This window comes from Pithys albifrons, chromosome 7 (assembly GCF_047495875.1).
Source record: "Pithys albifrons albifrons isolate INPA30051 chromosome 7, PitAlb_v1, whole genome shotgun sequence".
Taxonomy (NCBI): Eukaryota; Metazoa; Chordata; class Aves; order Passeriformes; family Thamnophilidae; genus Pithys; species Pithys albifrons.
The window spans coordinates 787,930-805,357 of record NC_092464.1 but is presented as its reverse complement, the minus strand read 5'-3'; the positions used below and the strand labels follow the sequence as shown (position 1 = coordinate 805,357).

The following is a 17,428-nucleotide window of genomic DNA, read 5'->3' as shown; positions in this document are numbered from 1 at the left end:
TCCACACATGCCCAGCCTGGCTTTTCCCCCATCACACACCCTATTGTCAGGGATAAAGGAACATTTATCCTGTTCCCTGGGGCCTTCACTGCTGGTTCCCTGCACACAGCCCGGGCTGACAATGGAGATCAGAGGTGGATTTTTCTCTCTTAATTAAAAAATACCCCTCTGACCACGTGTGGGATCATTAGTGGTTCCACAATGCCAGAGGAGATGCTGTTTTAAATACTGTTTTAATCCTTTGGTTTTCAAGGAACTTTGTACTCCTCAGGAGGTGTAAAATGTATAATGTGACGTGTCTGAAAAGGGATTGTAACCCCAAAGTAATTTTGCTTTAATGGTTATTTTTGAGCATCCTGAGCGTGAGCTCGCTGTGGTTGGAGCACGTGGAGCTCATTTGGAAATGAGAAAGAGGGAGAATCACGGAATCAAACTTACTGGGGTTGGAAATACCCCCTTAGATTATTGAGTCCATCTGTCCCCCAGCACTGCCAAGGCCACCACTGACCATGTCCCCAAGTGCCACATCCACAGGGCTGTGAAATCCCTCCAGGGATGGGGATCCACCCCTGCCCTGGGCAGCTGTGCCAGGGCTGGACAGCCCTTCCCAGGAGGAATTTCCCCACTATGCCACCTGTCCCTGCCCTGGCCCAGTCTGAGGCCGTGCCCTCTGCTCCTGTCCCTGTTCCCTGTCCCTGTTCCCTCTCTCCTGTCCCTGTCCCTGTTCCCTGTCCCTGTTCCCTGTCCCTGTTCCCTGTTCCCTGTCCCTGTTCCCTGTCCCTGTCCCTGTTCCCTGTCCCTGTTCCCTGTCCCTGTTCCCTGTCCCTGTCCCTGTTCCCTGTCCCTGTTCCCGACCCCCTGTCCCAGCTCCCCCTCCTGGCAGGGATTGCAGAGCCAGAAGGTCCCCCCTGAGCCTCCTTTTCTCCAGCTGAGCCCCCCCAGCTCCCTCAGCCCCTCCTGCTGCTCCAGCCCCTTCCCAGCTCCATTCCCTGCTCTGGGCACCTCCAACCCCTCAGTGCCTTGTCCTGAGGGTCCCAGAACTGCCTGCCCCCAGCACTGGAGGTGGGGCCTCAGTGGTGCTGACATGACATTTGTGGTGCTCCATCTCCACTCCCTGGGTCAGGTGTTGGCCGGGAAGTGCTTCCATCAGCGCAGTGGTTCTCACTGCTGTTCCCCACGAGGAGCACTGGGTGTCCCTGCCCTGATGGGCTGTCCCTGCTGTCCCTGCCCTGATGGCCTGTCCCTCTGTCCCTGCCCTGATGGGCTGTCCTTCTGTCCCTGCCCTGATGGGCTGTCCCTCTGTCCCTGCAGACCTGCTGTTCGGGCTCCCAGGCAGGTACAGTGGGGTGTCCTTGCTGTCCCTGTCCTGATGGGCTGTCCCTGCTGTCCCTGCCCTGATGGGCTGTCCCTGCCCTGATGGGCTGTCCCTGCTGTCCCTGTCCTGATGGCCTGTCCCTGCTGTCCCTGCCCTGATGGGCTGTCCCTGCTGTCCCTGCCCTGATGGGCTGTCCCTCTGTCCCTGCCCTGATGGGCTGTCCCTGCTGTGCCTCTGTCCCTGCAGACCTGCTGTTCGGGCTCCCAGGCAGGTACAGTGGGGTGTCCCTGCTGTCCCTGCCCTGATGGGCTGTCCCTGCTGTCCCTGCCCTGATGGCCTGTCCCTCTGTCCCTGGAGCCCTGCTGTTTGGGCTCCCAGGCAGGTACAGTGGCGTGTCCCTGTCCTGATGGGCTGTCCCTGCCCTGATGGGCTGTCCCTGCTGTCCCTCTGTCCCTGCAGACCTGCTGTTCGGGCTCCCAGGCAGGTACAGTGGGGTGTCCTTGCTGTCCCTGCCCTGATGGGCTGTCCCTGCTGTCCCTGCCCTGATGGGCTGTCCCTGCTGTCCCTCTGTCCCTGCAGACCTGCTGTTCGGGCTCCCAGGCAGGTACAGTGGCGTGTCCCTGTCCAACCGGCGGCGTGTGGTGTCCTACACCATCACCCTGGGGCTGCAGCGCTACGACTCCAGGTGAGGCAGCAGCATCCCCTGTGCTGCTCTGGGAGAATGGGCTGTTTGCTTCACTGGGCTTTGGCGGGTTTTCCTTTCACCTCCGTTTTTAGAGTAGTTTGGGTCTTTTGGAAGTGCTGCTTTGGAGACAAAACTTCACTGTGTTTTAAGGAAATAACATACAATCACTTCTCAGTTCCTCTATAAAAGTATTATTTATAATATCCAGAGATGCCAGTGGGAGTTCCTGTGGCATCCAGGGCCCAGTGGGACTGTTTTGACCCAGTTCCCTGTACACAGACTGGTTTGCTTCCCAGTAAGCACTGGTTCCCCTGGTGAAAGCCCTTTGGCAAAGCCATCATGGACTGAGTGGATCTGAGGCCTCAGTGCTGCACAGAATTCCCCAAGGGATTCCTGGGATGGAATTGACAGCACAGGAGTCCAAACTTGCTCTGCAAGAGCCCTCAGCCCCCAAGGCTGTCGTGTGGCAACTCTCCCAGCCATTTCTACACAAAGCTCTGTGATTCTCTGGAAATTCTGGGGGTGTTTGAGACTGTGGCGTGTTCTCTTCCCCTGGGCCCAGAGCCTGGTTGATGAGCCTTTGCTTGGAACAGATGTGGAGACTGAACAGCAGATTGGCAGGGAGGGCTGGGAGGGCTGGGCCACCCAGGGACAGGCTGGGGAGTGAGGCTGGGGAGAGCCAGGCCCTGTTAGTGCAGGTGTCCCTGTGGGGCTGCTTCCTGCTGAGCTGCCGGGTGTGTGGGCAGTGTGGGGCAGTGTGTGGGGCACTGTGGGGCAGTGTGTGGGGCACTGTAGGGCAGTGTGTGGGGCAGTGTGTGGGGCACTGTAGGGCAGTGTTTGGGGCAGTGTGGGGCACTGTAGGGCAGTGTTTGGGGCAGTGTTTGGGGCAGTGTTTGGGGCAGTGTGGGGCACTGTAGGGCAGTGTTTGGGCAGTGTTTGGGGCACTGTGGGGCAGTGTTTGGGGCAGTGTTTGGGGCAGTGTGGGGCACTGTAGGGCAGTGTGGGGCAGTGTTTGGGGCAGTGTTTGGGGCAGTGTTTGGGGCAGTGTGGGGCACTGTAGGGCAGTGTTTGGGGCAGTGTTTGGGGCAGTGTGTGGGGCACTGTAGGGCAGTGTTTGGGGCACTGTGGGGCACTGTAGGGCAGTGTTTGGGGCAGTGTTTGGGGCAGTGTTTGGGGCAGTGTGGGGCACTGTAGGGCAGTGTGGGGCAGTGTTTGGGCAGTGTTTGGGGCAGTGTTTGGGGCAGTGTGGGGCACTGTAGGGCAGTGTGGGGCACTGTAGGGCAGTGTTTAGGGCAGTGTTTGGGGCAGTGTTTGGGGCAGTGTGGGGCACTGTAGGGCAGTGTTTGGGGCACTGTAGGGCAGTGTTTGGGCAGTGTTTGGGGCACTGTGGGGCAGTGTTTGGGGCAGTGTTTGGGGCACTGTGGGGCAGTGTTTGGGCAGTGTTTGGGGCACTGTGGGGCACTGTAGGGCAGTGTGGGGCACTGTAGGGCAGTGTTTGGGGCAGTGTTTGGGGCAGTGTGGGGCACTGTAGGGCAGTGTTTGGGGCACTGTGGGGCAGTGTGGGGCACTGTAGGGCAGTGTTTGGGGCAGTGTGGGGCACTGTAGGGCAGTGTTTGGGGCAGTGTTTGGGCAGTGTTTGGGGCACTGTGGGGCAGTGTTTGGGCAGTGTTTGGGGCACTGTGGGGCACTGTGGGGCACTGTAGGGCAGTGTCTGGGGCAGTGTTTGGGGCAGTGTGGGGCACTGTAGGGCAGTGTTTGGGGCACTGTGGGGCAGTGTTTGGGGCAGTGTTTGGGGCAGTGTTTGGGCAGTGTTTGGGGCACTGTGGGGCACTGTGGGGCACTGTAGGGCAGTGTGGGGCAGGGCTCAGGATGCCCGTGCTGTGCCCCCAGGTTCCTGGGCAGCCTGCGCTCCCGCCTGAAGCTGCTGCACCCCAGCCCCAACTGCTCCCTGCGGGGGGACAGTGTGGTCCACGTGCACTTCAAGGAGGAGATCGGCATCGCGGAGCTCATCCCGCTCGTCACCACCTACATCATCCTCTTTGCCTACATCTACTTCTCCACCCGTAGGTTGGGGCAGCTCAGGCTGGGTGTGGGGGACTGGGGGGCAGGGCCCTCACAGGACATTCCTGTCCACAGCACTGCAATTTCTGCCTGTTCCAACAGGAAAGGGGGGTTGGGATTATACCCAGAACTGTCAAGGAGAGGATTAGTTGTCCTTTTTATGTGACTTCTGCTGAGTTGTCCCCTTGGCCAGTGTGAGGTTATTCCTTGTGATGCACCTGCCCATCCCTGGGAGTGACCAAGGCCAGGCTGGACAGGGCTTGGAGCAAACTGGGATAGTGGAAGGTGTCCCTGCCCAAGGCAGGGGCTTGGTACAAGATAATCCTTAGAGTCCCTTCCAACCCAACCCATTCCATGATTCCGTGATACCCTCTGAGGTGTTTCCTGGCTTAGACAGCTTTAAATGCCACAGGAATGAGGTTTTTCCCAGTTTGTTCCATCCATTGTCAGATCAGACCCATATTCTGAGCTGGGGAGTTCAGACCTCTCTGCCCACATTTCAGTTCCTTTTGTCACAGCTCAGTTCTGTGTTGGGAGTGGCTGGAGCTGTCCCGTGTCCCAGCCCCTGTCCCGTGTCCCAGCCCCTGTCCCGTGTCCCAGCCCTGTCCCGTGTCCCATCACTGTCCCGTGTCCCAGCCCTGTCCCGTGTCCCATCACTCTCCCGTGTCCCAGCCGTGTCCCGTGTCCCAGCCCTGTCCCGTGTCCCATCACTCTCCCGTGTCCCAGCCCTGTCCCGTGTCCCAGCCCTGTCCCGTGTCCCAGCCGTGTCCCAGCCGTGTCCCGTGTCCCAGCCGTGTCCCGTGTCCCAGCCGTGTCCCGTGTCCCATCACTGTCCCGTGTCCAAGCCGTGTCCCGTGTCCCAGCCGTGTCCCATGTCCCAGCCGTGTCCCGTGTCCCAGCCGTGTCCCGTGTCCCATCACTGTCCCGTGTCCCAGCCATGTCCTGTGTCCCATCACTGTCCTATTCCCATCACTGTCCTGTGTCCCAGCCGTGTCCCGTGTCCCAGCCGTGTCCCGTGTCCCATCACTGTCCCGTGTCCCAGCCGTGTCCCGTGTCCCATCACTGTCCTGTGTCCCATCACTGTCCTGTGTCCCATCACCGTCCCGTGTCCCATCACCGTCCCGTGTCCCAGCCGTGTCCCGTGTCCCAGCCGTGTCCCGTGTCCCAGCCCTGTCCCGTGTCCCATCACTGTCCCGTGTCCCAGCCATGTCCTGTGTCCCATCACTGTCCTATTCCCATCACTGTCCTGTGTCCCAGCCGTGTCCCGTGTCCCAGCCGTGTCCCGTGTCCCATCACTGTCCCGTGTCCCAGCCGTGTCCTGTGTCCCATCACTGTCCTGTGTCCCATCACTGTCCTGTGTCCCATCACCGTCCCGTGTCCCAGCCGTGTCCCGTGTCCCAGCCGTGTCCCGTGTCCCAGCCCTGTCCCGTGTCCCAGCCCTGTCCCGTGTCCCAGCCTTGTCCCGTGACCCATCACTGTCCCGTGTCCCAGCCCTGTCCCGTGTCCCAGCCCTGTCCCGTGTCCCATCACCGTCCCGTGTCCCTGCCCTGTCCCGTGTCCCTGCCCTGTCCCGTGTCCCAGTCCTGTCCCGTGTCCCAGCCCTGTCCCGTGTCCCAGCCCTGTCCCGTGTCCCTGCCCTGTCCCGTGTCCCAGTCCTGTCCCGTGTCCCTGCCCTGTCCCGTGTCCCAGTCCTGTCCCGTGTCCCAGCCCTGTCCTGTGTCCCAGCCGTGCCCTGGGATGCTCCGGGGGGCTCTGGGACAGCACTCCAGGTCTCGGTTTGAGGGGAAAAACCAAAATGTTTTACCCACAAGCAGGGGAGGGGCCTCCTCCTCAATAATCACACCACTCTTTATCAAATTTAAGAAAAGGAATTTTAATACAAGAAGGATAACTGCTATATATATATATATGTAAACAGACTAGTGCAACCCACTTCCCCAACACCATAAGAGGAAAAAAAAACAACAACAAAACCCAGCAGGTTTTCCTCCGGGAGAAAAGGTTATACTTAAGTGTCCTTGTCACAGCCCGCTGGCTGCAGAGTGAGTTTCAGTCCCTCTCCAGCGAAACAGACGAGCAGTGGGCTTTCAGATGGACTCAGTCTCTTCCCCCTGTGTTCCCCGTCCAAGAAGCAGAAAAGGCACGAGCGACCAGCAGCAAATCCAAGGCAGGCAGCAGCACGGCAGGAAAAAGTAATCCGAAGTAGGCAGCGGCAAGACAGCCAGGGAAAACCCCAGCAGTAACCAGCAGGGCAGCCTGCCTCCTTGGAGCCCCCACTCCCCCGTTCCGCCGAGCCAAGACTGAGGAGAATATCCAAAAAAAAACCTAAAGAGACAAACCTGCCCCCACCCCAGCGATCACAGTTAACTACTTCTTTTGTCAACCGCTGGCCTGGGCAGTTAAGTGGCAGGGGAGAGAATTTACATAATAATCCCAAACTACAACATTATCCACCCCTAAATTCTCTTCCATGCCGATACTCTACATTAAACTTAAATTTTCTTTCAAATAATTAAGTGTTTACAAATACAGTAATATGAGTCGTTTACCCAGAGATAAGTTCCCCTTGAGGTACACATCGTGTCTCTCCATCTTCCTGCATCACCCACCAGGTGGAACCAGATCCTTGAGCAAAGACAACCCCACGAATGGGTTTGCCTTTGCCTGAGGCAGGGTTGATCCAGACTGTTTTCCCTAGCATACCTCTCAGGTGTATTACAGGGACTTTGTCTCCATCTACAGTGTGAAGGGGTTCTGATTGGGCAGGGCCGGCTCGATTGACAGAGCCTCTAGTGTTGACTAGCCATGTAGCCTTTGCTAAGTGTTGATCCCAGTGTTTGAAAGTCCCTCCACCCAACGCCTTCAAAGTGGTTTTCAACAGTCCATTACACCGCTCAACTTTCCCGGCAGCTGGTGCATGGTAGGGGATATGATACACCCACTCAATGCCATGTTCTCTCGCCCAGGTAGCAACTAAGCTGTTTTTGAAATGAGTTCCATTATCTGACTCAATTCGTTCTGGGGTGCCATGTCGCCACAGCACTTGTTTTTCCAGGCCTAGGATGGTGTTCCGAGCAGTGGCGTGAGGCACTGGGTGTGTCTCCAGCCACCCTGTGGTTGCTTCCACCATGGTGAGCACATAGCGCTTGCCTTGGCGGGTCTGTGGCAGTGTGATGTAGTCAACCTGCCAGGCCTCCCCGTACTTATACTTATCCCAGCGTCCACCATACCACAGGGGCTTCACTCTCTTAGCCTGCTTAATGGCAGCACATGTCTCACAGTCGTGGATAACCTGAGAGATAATGTCCATGGTTAAATCCACCCCTCGGTCTCGTGCCCATTTATAAGTGGCATCTCTGCCCTGATGGCCCGAGGCATCATGGGCCCATCGAGCCAAGAACAGCTCTCCCTTGTGCTGCCAGTCCAGGTCTGTCTGTGATACTTTCACTTGCGCAGCTCGGTCTGCCTGTTGGTTGTTGAGATGTTCCTCATTGGCCCGATTTTTGGGCACGTGTGCGTCTACGTGGCGGACTCTCACAATCAGCTTCTCTACTCGGGTGGCAATATCTTGCCATATATCGGCAGCCCAGATGGGTTTCCCTCTGCGTTTCCAATTGGTTTTCTTCCATCGGTCTAACCATCCCCAGAGAGCATTGGCCACCATCCATGAGTCGGTGTAGAGGTAAAGCTTTGGCCATTTCTCTCGTTCAGCAATGTCCAGGGCCAACTGCACGGCTTTAAGCTCTGCAAACTGACTCGACCCACCTTCTCCTTCAGTAGCTTCTGCAACTTGTCGTGTGGGACTCCATACAGCTGCTTTCCATTTGCGATTAGTCCCTACAATGCGACAGGAGCCATCGGTGAAGAGGGCGTAGCGTATTTCCTCTTTTGGCAATTGATTGTATGGTGGAGCTTCTTCCGCACGTGTCACCTGCTCTTCCTCTTCATCTGCTAGACCAAAATTTTCACCTTCAGGCCAGTTTGTGATGATTTCCAGGATCCCAGGGCGATTTGATTTTCCTATACGGGCGCGCTGCGTAATCAGGGCAATCCACTTGCTCCAGGTAGCATCAGTGGCGTGATGTGTAGAGGCAGCCTGTCCTGACAACATCCACTTCAGCACTGGTAGTCGAGGTGCCAGAAACAGCTGTGCTTCTGTGCCAATCACCTCTGAGGCGGCTTGGACTCCTTCATAGGCGGCTAGGATCTCTTTCTCTGTGGGGGTATAGTTGGCTTCAGATCCTCTGTAGCCTCGGCTCCAGAATCCAAGTGGTCGGCCTCGAGTCTCACCAGGCACCTTCTGCCAAAGGCTCCAAGACAGGCCATTATTCCCGGCGGCGGAGTAGAGCATGTTCTGTACGTCTGGTCCTGTCCTGACTGGTCCAAGGGCTACAGCCTGAGCAATCTCATGCTTGATCTGGTCAAAGGCTTGTTGCTGCTCAGGGCCCCAGTGGAAATCATTCTTCTTACGGGTTACCAAGTAGAGAGGGCTTACGATCTGACTGTATGCTGGGATATGCATCCTCCAGAACCCTATGGCACCCAGGAAGGCTTGTGTTTCCTTTTTGCTGGTAGGTGGAGACATTGCTGTGATCTTATTGATGACTTCTGTTGGAATCTGACGGCGTCCATCCTGCCACTTCACTCCCAGGAACTGGATCTCTTGGGCTGGTCCCTTAACCTTACTCCGTTTGATGGCAAAGCCAGCTCCCAAAAGGATCTGGATGATTTTCTCTCCTTTCTGAAAAACCTCTTCTGCTGTGTCCCCCCACACAATGATGTCATCAATGTATTGCAGGTGTTCTGGAGCCTCACCCTTCTCCAGTGCAGTCTGGATCAGTCCATGACAGATGGTGGGACTGTGTTTCCACCCCTGGGGTAGTCGGTTCCAGGTGTACTGCACGCCCCTCCAGGTGAAAGCAAACTGTGGCCTGCACTCTGGTGCCAGAGGAATGGAGAAGAACGCATTAGCAATGTCAATAGTGGCATACCACTTTGCTGCCCTGGACTCCAGTTCATACTGGAGCTCCAGCATGTCCGGCACAGCGGCACTCAGCGGTGGGGTAACTTCATTCAAGCCACGATAGTCCACAGTCAATCTCCATTCTCCATCAGACTTATGCACAGGCCAGATGGGGCTGTTGAAGGGTGAGTGGGTTTTGCTGACCACCCCTTGGCTCTCCAGTTCACGGATCATCTTATGGATGGGGATCACAGCATCACGGTTCGTTCGGTATTGCCGACGGTGCACTGTCGTGGTGGCAATTGGCACTTGCTGTTCCTCAACTTTCAACAGTCCAACAGCAGAAGGACTTTCTGAGAGACCTGGCAATGAGTTCAATTGTTCAATCCCTTCTGTCTGTACAGTGGCTATTCCAAAAGCCCATCTATGCCCCTTTGGGTCCTTAAAATATCCATTCCTGAGGTAGTCAATGCCCAGGATACATGGGGCGGCTGGACCAGTAACAATGGGATGTTTCTGCCAATCTCTCCCTGTCAAGCTCACTTCAGCTTCTAGCACAGTCAACTCTTGAGATCCCCCTGTCACCCCAGAAATAGAAATAGTTTCTGAGCCCACATGTCCTGATGGCATTAATGTGCATTGAGCGCCAGTATCAACCAAAGCCTTATACTTTTGTGGGTCTGATGTACCAGGCCATCGAATCCACACAGTCCAATAGACACGGTTGTCCCGTGCCTCTACCTGGCTAGAGGCAGGGCCCCTCTAACACTGATCCTGGTCATAGCGGTCAGAACCTTTTCTCGATGAGTACACCTGGGAGGTGCCCTCCTGTGGGTCAGATTCTTGCCCGTGGGAAACTGGGACTGCACTTACTCTCACTGACCTTCTTCCATTCTCCTTCAGTTCTTGTACTCGGGCTGCAAGGGCACGGGTGGGTTTCCCATCCCACCGTCCCATGTCTTCTCCATGTTTGGCCAGGAAGTACCACATCTCAGTTCGTGAGGTCTGTCCACTTCCTCTAGCTGGGGGGCGTCTGGCTCTGACTTCAGAGGTTCTCATTCGCACTGGTGCCACTTGGAGACTTTCCCTAATTTCCTCTCTGATCGCTTTTACCTCTGCAGGCAGCATCTTGAGACTCTCAACCAATGTCTCTACAGCAGAAATACGGGCCTGCATTGGGCTGTGGGTCATGCTTTCATATATCCGGAGCTTATTTGCTACTGCGCCCACTGTTTCATGGTTCTCTTCCCTATACATGGATGCCAGGAAAATCGGTGTATTCAGCTGGCCCCGAGCGTGAAAGGTCCCACCACATATGTGGTGTGCATCTGACCTTGTCAGGGTCATTATTGGCTTGCCCACCTCTTCCAAAAAGCACGTCCATCATTGCCATCTCCCTCAGACGTAAAATTCCTTCTTCCATCGTCTTCCAAGTCTTCCTAATATGATGTTCCTGCAGGATTTCTCTATAAACAAACTTCTCTCTTATACTCGTTAGAAGTCGTGCCCAGAGTGAAAGGGGCTTTGATTCCCTCACGAACACCTGTTCAATAGCCACGTCCTGGGCCAGAGCCCCCAAAAACCTGGCTTCAGCACCATCCAGTTGTAAGGTTTCACCCATAAGGTCCCAAACTCGGATCAACCAAGTCAGGATGGGCTCACCCGGGTGTCGAGCAATGTCTTTCCGCAAACTACGGAGATTATCAAATGACAATGACTCAGTGATAATCTCAGGCTCTGGGTCTGCTTGCTGTGGAGGTGCAGCAGCCCCCTCATCGTCTGCTGGATGGTCTAATTTGGTCTTATATTTCCTTTTCTGAATAGGGGCAACTTCCATAGGCTTGGCCTGTCCTCCTGGTTTAGCCTCATCCTTTTCTCCCTTCACTGTGGCATCAGGGGTTTTATTCTCTCGCTTTTCCCCCTTCACTGGGCTAGGTTTCTGAATGCATTCTGGAAAAACCCTGGCCCTACCTTCAAACATTCTGTAAGCTGCAGGGATACAACCCTGCAGAAAAACCATAAAGAGCAAGATATCTCTGGCATCCAGGGAGAATTTAAACATCTCAAAAGCTGTTGTAGCAGACTTGAATGGGGAATGGACAAAGGGTTGGGAGAAGAGATTCCCCTTTGTTCCTTCCCAAGGGTCCGTACTATTATCACTGAATCCCCAGAGGTAGCAGCTTAGGTTGCGGCAGGAAAACAGCCTGGAGAGCACCACCCACATGACATCCAAAGGCATCGAATTCATGGCACCATAAATCCAGAGTAAGAACTCAATAATAATTGCGGCTATTTGAGTTTTGCTCATTGATTTGTTGATAAGACTTAAACCTGCCGCTCCTTTTGGCATGAATTTGTACCAACAAAAAGCCAATATATTATACAGGATGGTCCTGATGAACTCTAACTCAAGACCCACATGGTGCCACAAAATAGCAGTTATCCTTCTTTGTTTACAAGCCCCACGTTGGGCGCCAAGAAATGTCTCGGTTTGAGGGGAAAAACCAAAATGTTTTACCCACAAGCAGGGGAGGGGCCTCCTCCTCAATAATCACACCACTCTTTATCAAATTTAAGAAAAGGAATTTTAATACAAGAAGGATAACTGCTATATATATATATATGTAAACAGACTAGTGCAACCCACTTCCCCAACACCATAAGAGGAAAAAAAAACAACAACAAAACCCAGCAGGTTTTCCTCCGGGAGAAAAGGTTATACTTAAGTGTCCTTGTCACAGCCCGCTGGCTGCAGAGTGAGTTTCAGTCCCTCTCCAGCGAAACAGACGAGCAGTGGGCTTTCAGATGGACTCAGTCTCTTCCCCCTGTGTTCCCCGTCCAAGAAGCAGAAAAGGCACGAGCGACCAGCAGCAAATCCAAGGCAGGTAGCAGCACGGCAGGAAAAAGTAATCCGAAGTAGGCAGCGGCAAGACAGCCAGGGAAAACCCCAGCAGTAACCAGCAGGGCAGCCTGCCTCCTTGGAGCCCCCACTCCCCCGTTCCGCCGAGCCAAGACTGAGGAGAATATCCAAAAAAAACCCTAAAGAGACAAACCTGCCCCCACCCCAGCGATCACAGTTAACTACTTCTTTTGTCAACCGCTGGCCTGGGCAGTTAAGTGGCAGGGGAGAGAATTTACATAATAATCCCAAACTACAACACCTCCCCTCCCCTGTGTGCTGTGGGAGCTCAGTGACCCCCTGAGCTCAGCCAGAACGAGGATCCCTCTCCGATTGTGGTTGTGCCCGTGGCTGTTCCCTGCTGATCCGGGCCCTGTTTTCCAGGGAAGATCGACATGGTGAAGTCCAAGTGGGGCCTGGCGCTGGCGGCGGTGGTGACGGTGCTCAGCTCCCTGCTCATGTCCGTGGGGCTCTGCACCCTCTTCGGCCTCACCCCCACACTCAACGGAGGGTACGTCCTGCCCCGGGCCGGGGGGACGGAGCTGGGGTGGTCTGAAACCAGCCTGTCAGTGCTCCTGTGGTACTGACACTGCTCTGGGACACTGGGAGGGAATCCCTGGCTGGGAGGGTGGGCAGGCCCTGGCACAGCTGGGGCTGCCCCAGCCCTGGGAGTGTCCCAGGCCAGGTTGGACGGGGCTTGGAGCAACCTGGGCTGGTGGGAGGTGTCCCTGCCCATGGCAGGGGGTGGACTGGATGATCCTGAAGGATCCTGCCAAACCATTCTGGGATTCTCTGCCTGCGCAGCTGGACAGCAGGGGAAGGGACCAAAGTGTTGTAGAATTCTTAGAGCTGACACGTGTTTGGGATACCTGGAGAAGGGTGTGTGGAGTTTGGTTTTGGGGCTTTCTGGTAATCCTGCTTCCAGTGAGCTCTTGCTGTTCCAGCCTGTGTTAGTCAAGGAATCCCTTGGGATGAAGTTGCTGAGCAAGGAGCAGTTCCAGGCAGGTGTTTTCCCTGTCTGGGCTGTGAGGAACAGGCTGCTGACAACATCTGGGTCCAGGTGTTGGAGCCCAGGGGCCAACACAGACACCGTGTGGGGAGGTCAGGGCAGGTAAAGGCAGGGAGCAGGAGGTGCTGTCCCCAACCCCTGCTGGTCACCTGTCTGGGCTGTCAGGGATGTGCCAGGGATGTTGCACACATAGATTCTCCTTGGATCCCTTCAAACCCACCACTCCCACAGGGAAGCCTTAGGGGTTTTGCTTACCTTTGGCTGGAGGGCAATGAGGAGATTTACTGTCTCCAAAGTTCTGTCCCAGAACAGCTTCTCTTGGATCCAGGCTGAGCAGCTCAAAAGAAAGAACAAAATTTAGTGGGGAGAGGAAGTTGAAAGATTTCCTGGGGGCGACCCTGGGCGGTCTTTTCTGGGCACACTTATCCCAAAGGGATAAAACACCATTGCAGGGTGTTTTCCTGGCTGTACCTGGCAGGGTTTAGGTTATTTTTGCACAAAGCACATGCACAGTTTGGGTTGTTCCTGGGGAGCAGAGCTCCACCACCTTCAGCTGTGTCCTCCCAGCTGAGAAGTCCCCTCACAAGTCTCCTTCACTGCCAGGACTGGGATCACTCAGGAGCCACCTGGGCTGGAGCTTTGGCCCATGGGGTGTCTGAGCCAGGCCCTGCCCCTGCTCCTTTCCTGGGAATTCAGTTGGAAAGCTGTGTCTGGTGTGGTGCTGAGCTGTGGTTAGTCAGGTGGTCCCTGTGGGAGGTGGGACATGCTCCCCACTCCCCTCCCTGCTGACCCCCAGGTCCGTTACAGTGTTCAGGTCCCTCTCTATTTACACCTTGTTGTACCAGGTGTGCAGTGGTTCCCTGCAGAGGGAAGGGCTCTGTCCCACCCTGGGAAGTACCAACACCAATGTAGTGGTGCCCCATAACAGGCATTTTCCAGAAATTCCTGCAGCTTTGCAAAGATCTCTGTCCAAAGCAGATGACACAGAGTGGCCTTGAGAGAAGGGATTGGCCCTGGGTGGTGCCTCCTCCCCTGGCTCCAGGCTGTGTGTTTGCTGCCTTTCCCTTCCTTTCCACCCTGGATCTCCTCCCCAGCTCTGCTTCTCTTCCCTGCAGGGAGATCTTCCCCTACCTGGTGGTGGTGATTGGCCTGGAGAACGTTCTGGTCCTCACCAAATCTGTTGTCTCCACGCCCGTGGACCTGGAAGTGAAGCTCCGCATTGCCCAAGGTGGGTCCTGCTCTGGGAGACTCCAGGGAGGGAAAACTGGGGAATCCCAAGGACTGGGAGAGGGGAATGGTCTCATTCTGCTCTGTGGAAGGGGAATTGTTCCTCTTTCTGTCCTGATTTTAATTTCAAGGACTAATATAACCCTGTCACTGTGGGCACTGCCTTTTGGGGTTGTTGGCTGAAACGTGGCTAAGTAAGTGTAAGAGGTGATTGGTAAGGGGGAGCTGGATCTCCTGGTGTAGGTATTGAGCACCTTGTCCTCATGTCAGGGGTATCCTGAGTCCAGTCCACAGGTGGCACAAAGTTCTCCTCAGTTGTGGCAAAGTTATCTTTCCCATTCTCCAAACACTCAGTGCCTCAGTAAGGACCTGAGTACTCAAAGGATGGATAAATGAAGTTTGCAAACTCCATCAGGGAGGAGAGATTCAGGAGTGATGCCCAGAAAAGTCTGCCTAGTTCTGAAAACACAAGTGGTTTGTACCCCAGATGGAAAACAGGCCCCAAAACCTCAGTGGGCCTCTGCACTTTGGAATTTACCCTGGAAGGGCCTTTTTTGCCTGTTGTCTGTAGTTCTGAAGAAGGGAAATGCAGTTCCCTTTGCTGTGCTGTGTCTGGCACCAGAGCAGAGGCTCCTTTGACCTGCCCTTGCCTCTTCCTGCAGGGCTGAGCAACGAGAGCTGGTCCATCATGAAGAACATGGCGACGGAGCTCGGCATCATCCTCATCGGGTACTTCACCCTGGTCCCGGCCATCCAGGTGAGTGTGGCTGGGCAGAGGCCTGGGCACAGAGCCATGGCATGGTCTGGAAAAGCCTCAGAGATCACTGAGTCCAACCATTCCCCAGCACTGCCAAGGCCACCACTGGCCATGTCCCCAAGTGCCACATCCTCTCCCAGTATCCTGTTCTCCATTGCCACTGCCCTGTTCTGGCAGTAAGTGTCCTGTTCCCCTGTTCCTGGTTCCTGTTCTCCATTCCCACTGCCCTGTTCTCCTGGCAGTGCCCTGTTCTCCTGTCTCTGTTTCTTGTGCCCTTGTCCCTGTTTCCTGTTCTCCATTCCCCCTGCCCTGTTCTGGCAGTGCCCTGTTCCCCTGTCCCTGTTTCCCGTTCCCCTGTCCCCTGTTTCCCATTCCACTGTCCCCTGTTTCCTGTTCCCCATCCCTGTTTCCTGTTCCCTTGTTTCCCATTCCCCTGTCCCCTGTTTCCCATTCCCCTGTCCCTGTTTCCCGGTCCCCTGTCCCCTGTTTCCCGTTCCCCTGTCCCCTGTTTCCCATTCCCCTGTCCCTGTTTCCTGTTTCCCCTGTCCCCCTGTCCCCCTGCCCTGTTCTCCTGGCCCATGTGGCCATGGATGGTCCTGAGGCACACACAGTTTGTGGCTGAAAAGAGCAAAGAATGGGAATCTGAATAAAACACTGTTGCATTCTCACATGGCCTTTTCCAGCCCCAAACCCTCAGCCATTACCAAGGTGGATAACGGGTTTTGTCAGTGAAACACCCAGGCCTGGGCTCTGGGCAAGGGTTTGCTGAGTCCCCCTATTCCAGGGCTGGAATTGGAGCTGCTCCATGTCTCCATCCACAGGAGTTCTGCCTCTTTGCTGTGGTTGGCCTGGTGTCCGACTTCTTCCTGCAGATGTTCTTCTTCACCACGGTGCTGTCCATCGACATCCGCCGCATGGAGGTGGGCAGGGACACGGGGCTGGCCTGGCCTGGCCTCCCTGCTGGGCTGGGGGCTGAGGGGAGCACAGCCAGGGGGCTGCACTCTCTAAAGGGAAAAGAAACATAGAATCGTTAAGGTTGGAAAAGACCTTTAAGATCACTTGTGTCCCCTCTGTCTGTCTGTCTGTCCCAGCCAGCTGGCCGACCTGAACCGGCGCGTGCCCGCCAAGTTGTGCCAGCCCTCCTGCTCACACGTGTCCCCTCTGTCTGTCTGTCTGTCTGTCCGTCTGTCCCAGCTGGCAGACCTGAACAGGCGTGTGCCAGCCCTCCTGCTCACACGTGTCCCCTCTGTCTGTCTGTCTGTCCCACCCAGCTGGCCGACCTGAACCGGCGCGTGCCCGCCAAGTTGTGCCAGCCCTCCTGCTCACACGTGTCCCCTCTGTCTGTCTGTCTGTCTGTCCCACCCAGCTGGCCGACCTGAACCGCCGTGCCCCCGCCGAGTCGTGCCTGGCTCCGGGGAAGGCTCCGTGCCGTGCCCGTGCCCCGGCCGCGCGCCCCGCCGGCGCTCACACCATCACGCTCCAGCCCTCGTCCCTGCGCAACCTGCGCCTGCCCAAGCGCCTCCGCGTCATCTACTTCTTCGCCCGCACCCGCCTGGCACAGCGGCTCATCATGGTATGGCCCTGCGTCCCTGTCCCCTGTGTCCCTGTCCCCTGCGTCCCTGTCCCCAGCGGCTCATCATAGTATGGCCCTGCGTCCCTGTCCCCTGCGTCCCTGTCCCCTGCGTCCCTGTCCCCAGCGGCTCATCATAGTATGGCCCTGCGTCCCTGTCCCCTGCGTCCCTGTCCCCTGCGTCCCTGTCCCCTGCGTCCCTGTCCCCAGCGGCTCATCGTGGTATGGCCCTGTATCCCCACTGCGTCCCTGTCCCCTGCGTCCCTGTCCCCTGCGTCCCTGTCCCCAGCGGCTCATCGTGGTATGGCCCTGTATCCCCACTGCGTCCCTGTCCCCTGTGTCCCTGTCCCCTGTGTCCCTGTCCCCTGTGTCCCTGTCCCCTGCCAGCCCTGTCCCCAGTGGCTCATCATGGTATGGCCCTGTATCCCCACTGCGTCCCTGTCCCCAGCGTCCCTGTCCCCAGCGTCCCTGTCCCCAGCGTCCCTGTCCCCAGTGTCCCTGTCCCCAGAGTCCCTGTCCCCTGCGTCCCTGTCCCCTGCCAGCCCTGTCCCCAGCGGCTCATCATGGTATGGCCCTGTATCCCCACTGCGTCCCTGTCCCCTGCATCCCTGTCCCCAGCGGCTCATCATGGTATGGCCCTGTATCCCCACTGCGTCCCTGTCCCCTGTGTCCCTGCCCCCTGCCAGCCCTGTCCCCAGCACATCATGGTATGGCCCCACACAGGATCCCGTATCCCCCCTGCCCCTGCCAGGATTCCATATTCCCCTGTTCCTGGGAGGATCAGTGCTGGAGCAAGTGGGGTGTTGTGGGTGTCCCTGTGGCTGGGGTGCAGTGGGTCAGCTCTGGGGTGCGGTGGGTCAGCTCTGGGGGGCTGTGGGTCAGCTCTGGGGTGCAGTGGGTCAGCTCTGGGGTGCTCTGGGTCAGCTCTGGGGGGCTGTGGGT

At 56.5% G+C, this 17,428-nt stretch overlaps 1 protein-coding gene across 1 annotated transcript in view; it reads left to right on the top strand.

The window, feature by feature from the left end:
- The window catches only part of SCAP (SREBF chaperone), a 55,624-nt gene that overhangs the window by 25,558 nt on the left and 12,638 nt on the right, over positions 1 to 17,428 (top strand). The window contains exons 6-12 of the mRNA XM_071560325.1: positions 1,895 to 2,000; positions 3,891 to 4,063; positions 12,308 to 12,434; positions 14,048 to 14,160; positions 14,822 to 14,916; positions 15,738 to 15,836; positions 16,283 to 16,489. Of these exons, the coding sequence (XP_071416426.1) occupies positions 1,895 to 2,000; positions 3,891 to 4,063; positions 12,308 to 12,434; positions 14,048 to 14,160; positions 14,822 to 14,916; positions 15,738 to 15,836; positions 16,283 to 16,489 (920 nt within the window). The remainder of the gene's footprint in view (positions 1 to 1,894; positions 2,001 to 3,890; positions 4,064 to 12,307; positions 12,435 to 14,047; positions 14,161 to 14,821; positions 14,917 to 15,737; positions 15,837 to 16,282; positions 16,490 to 17,428) is intronic.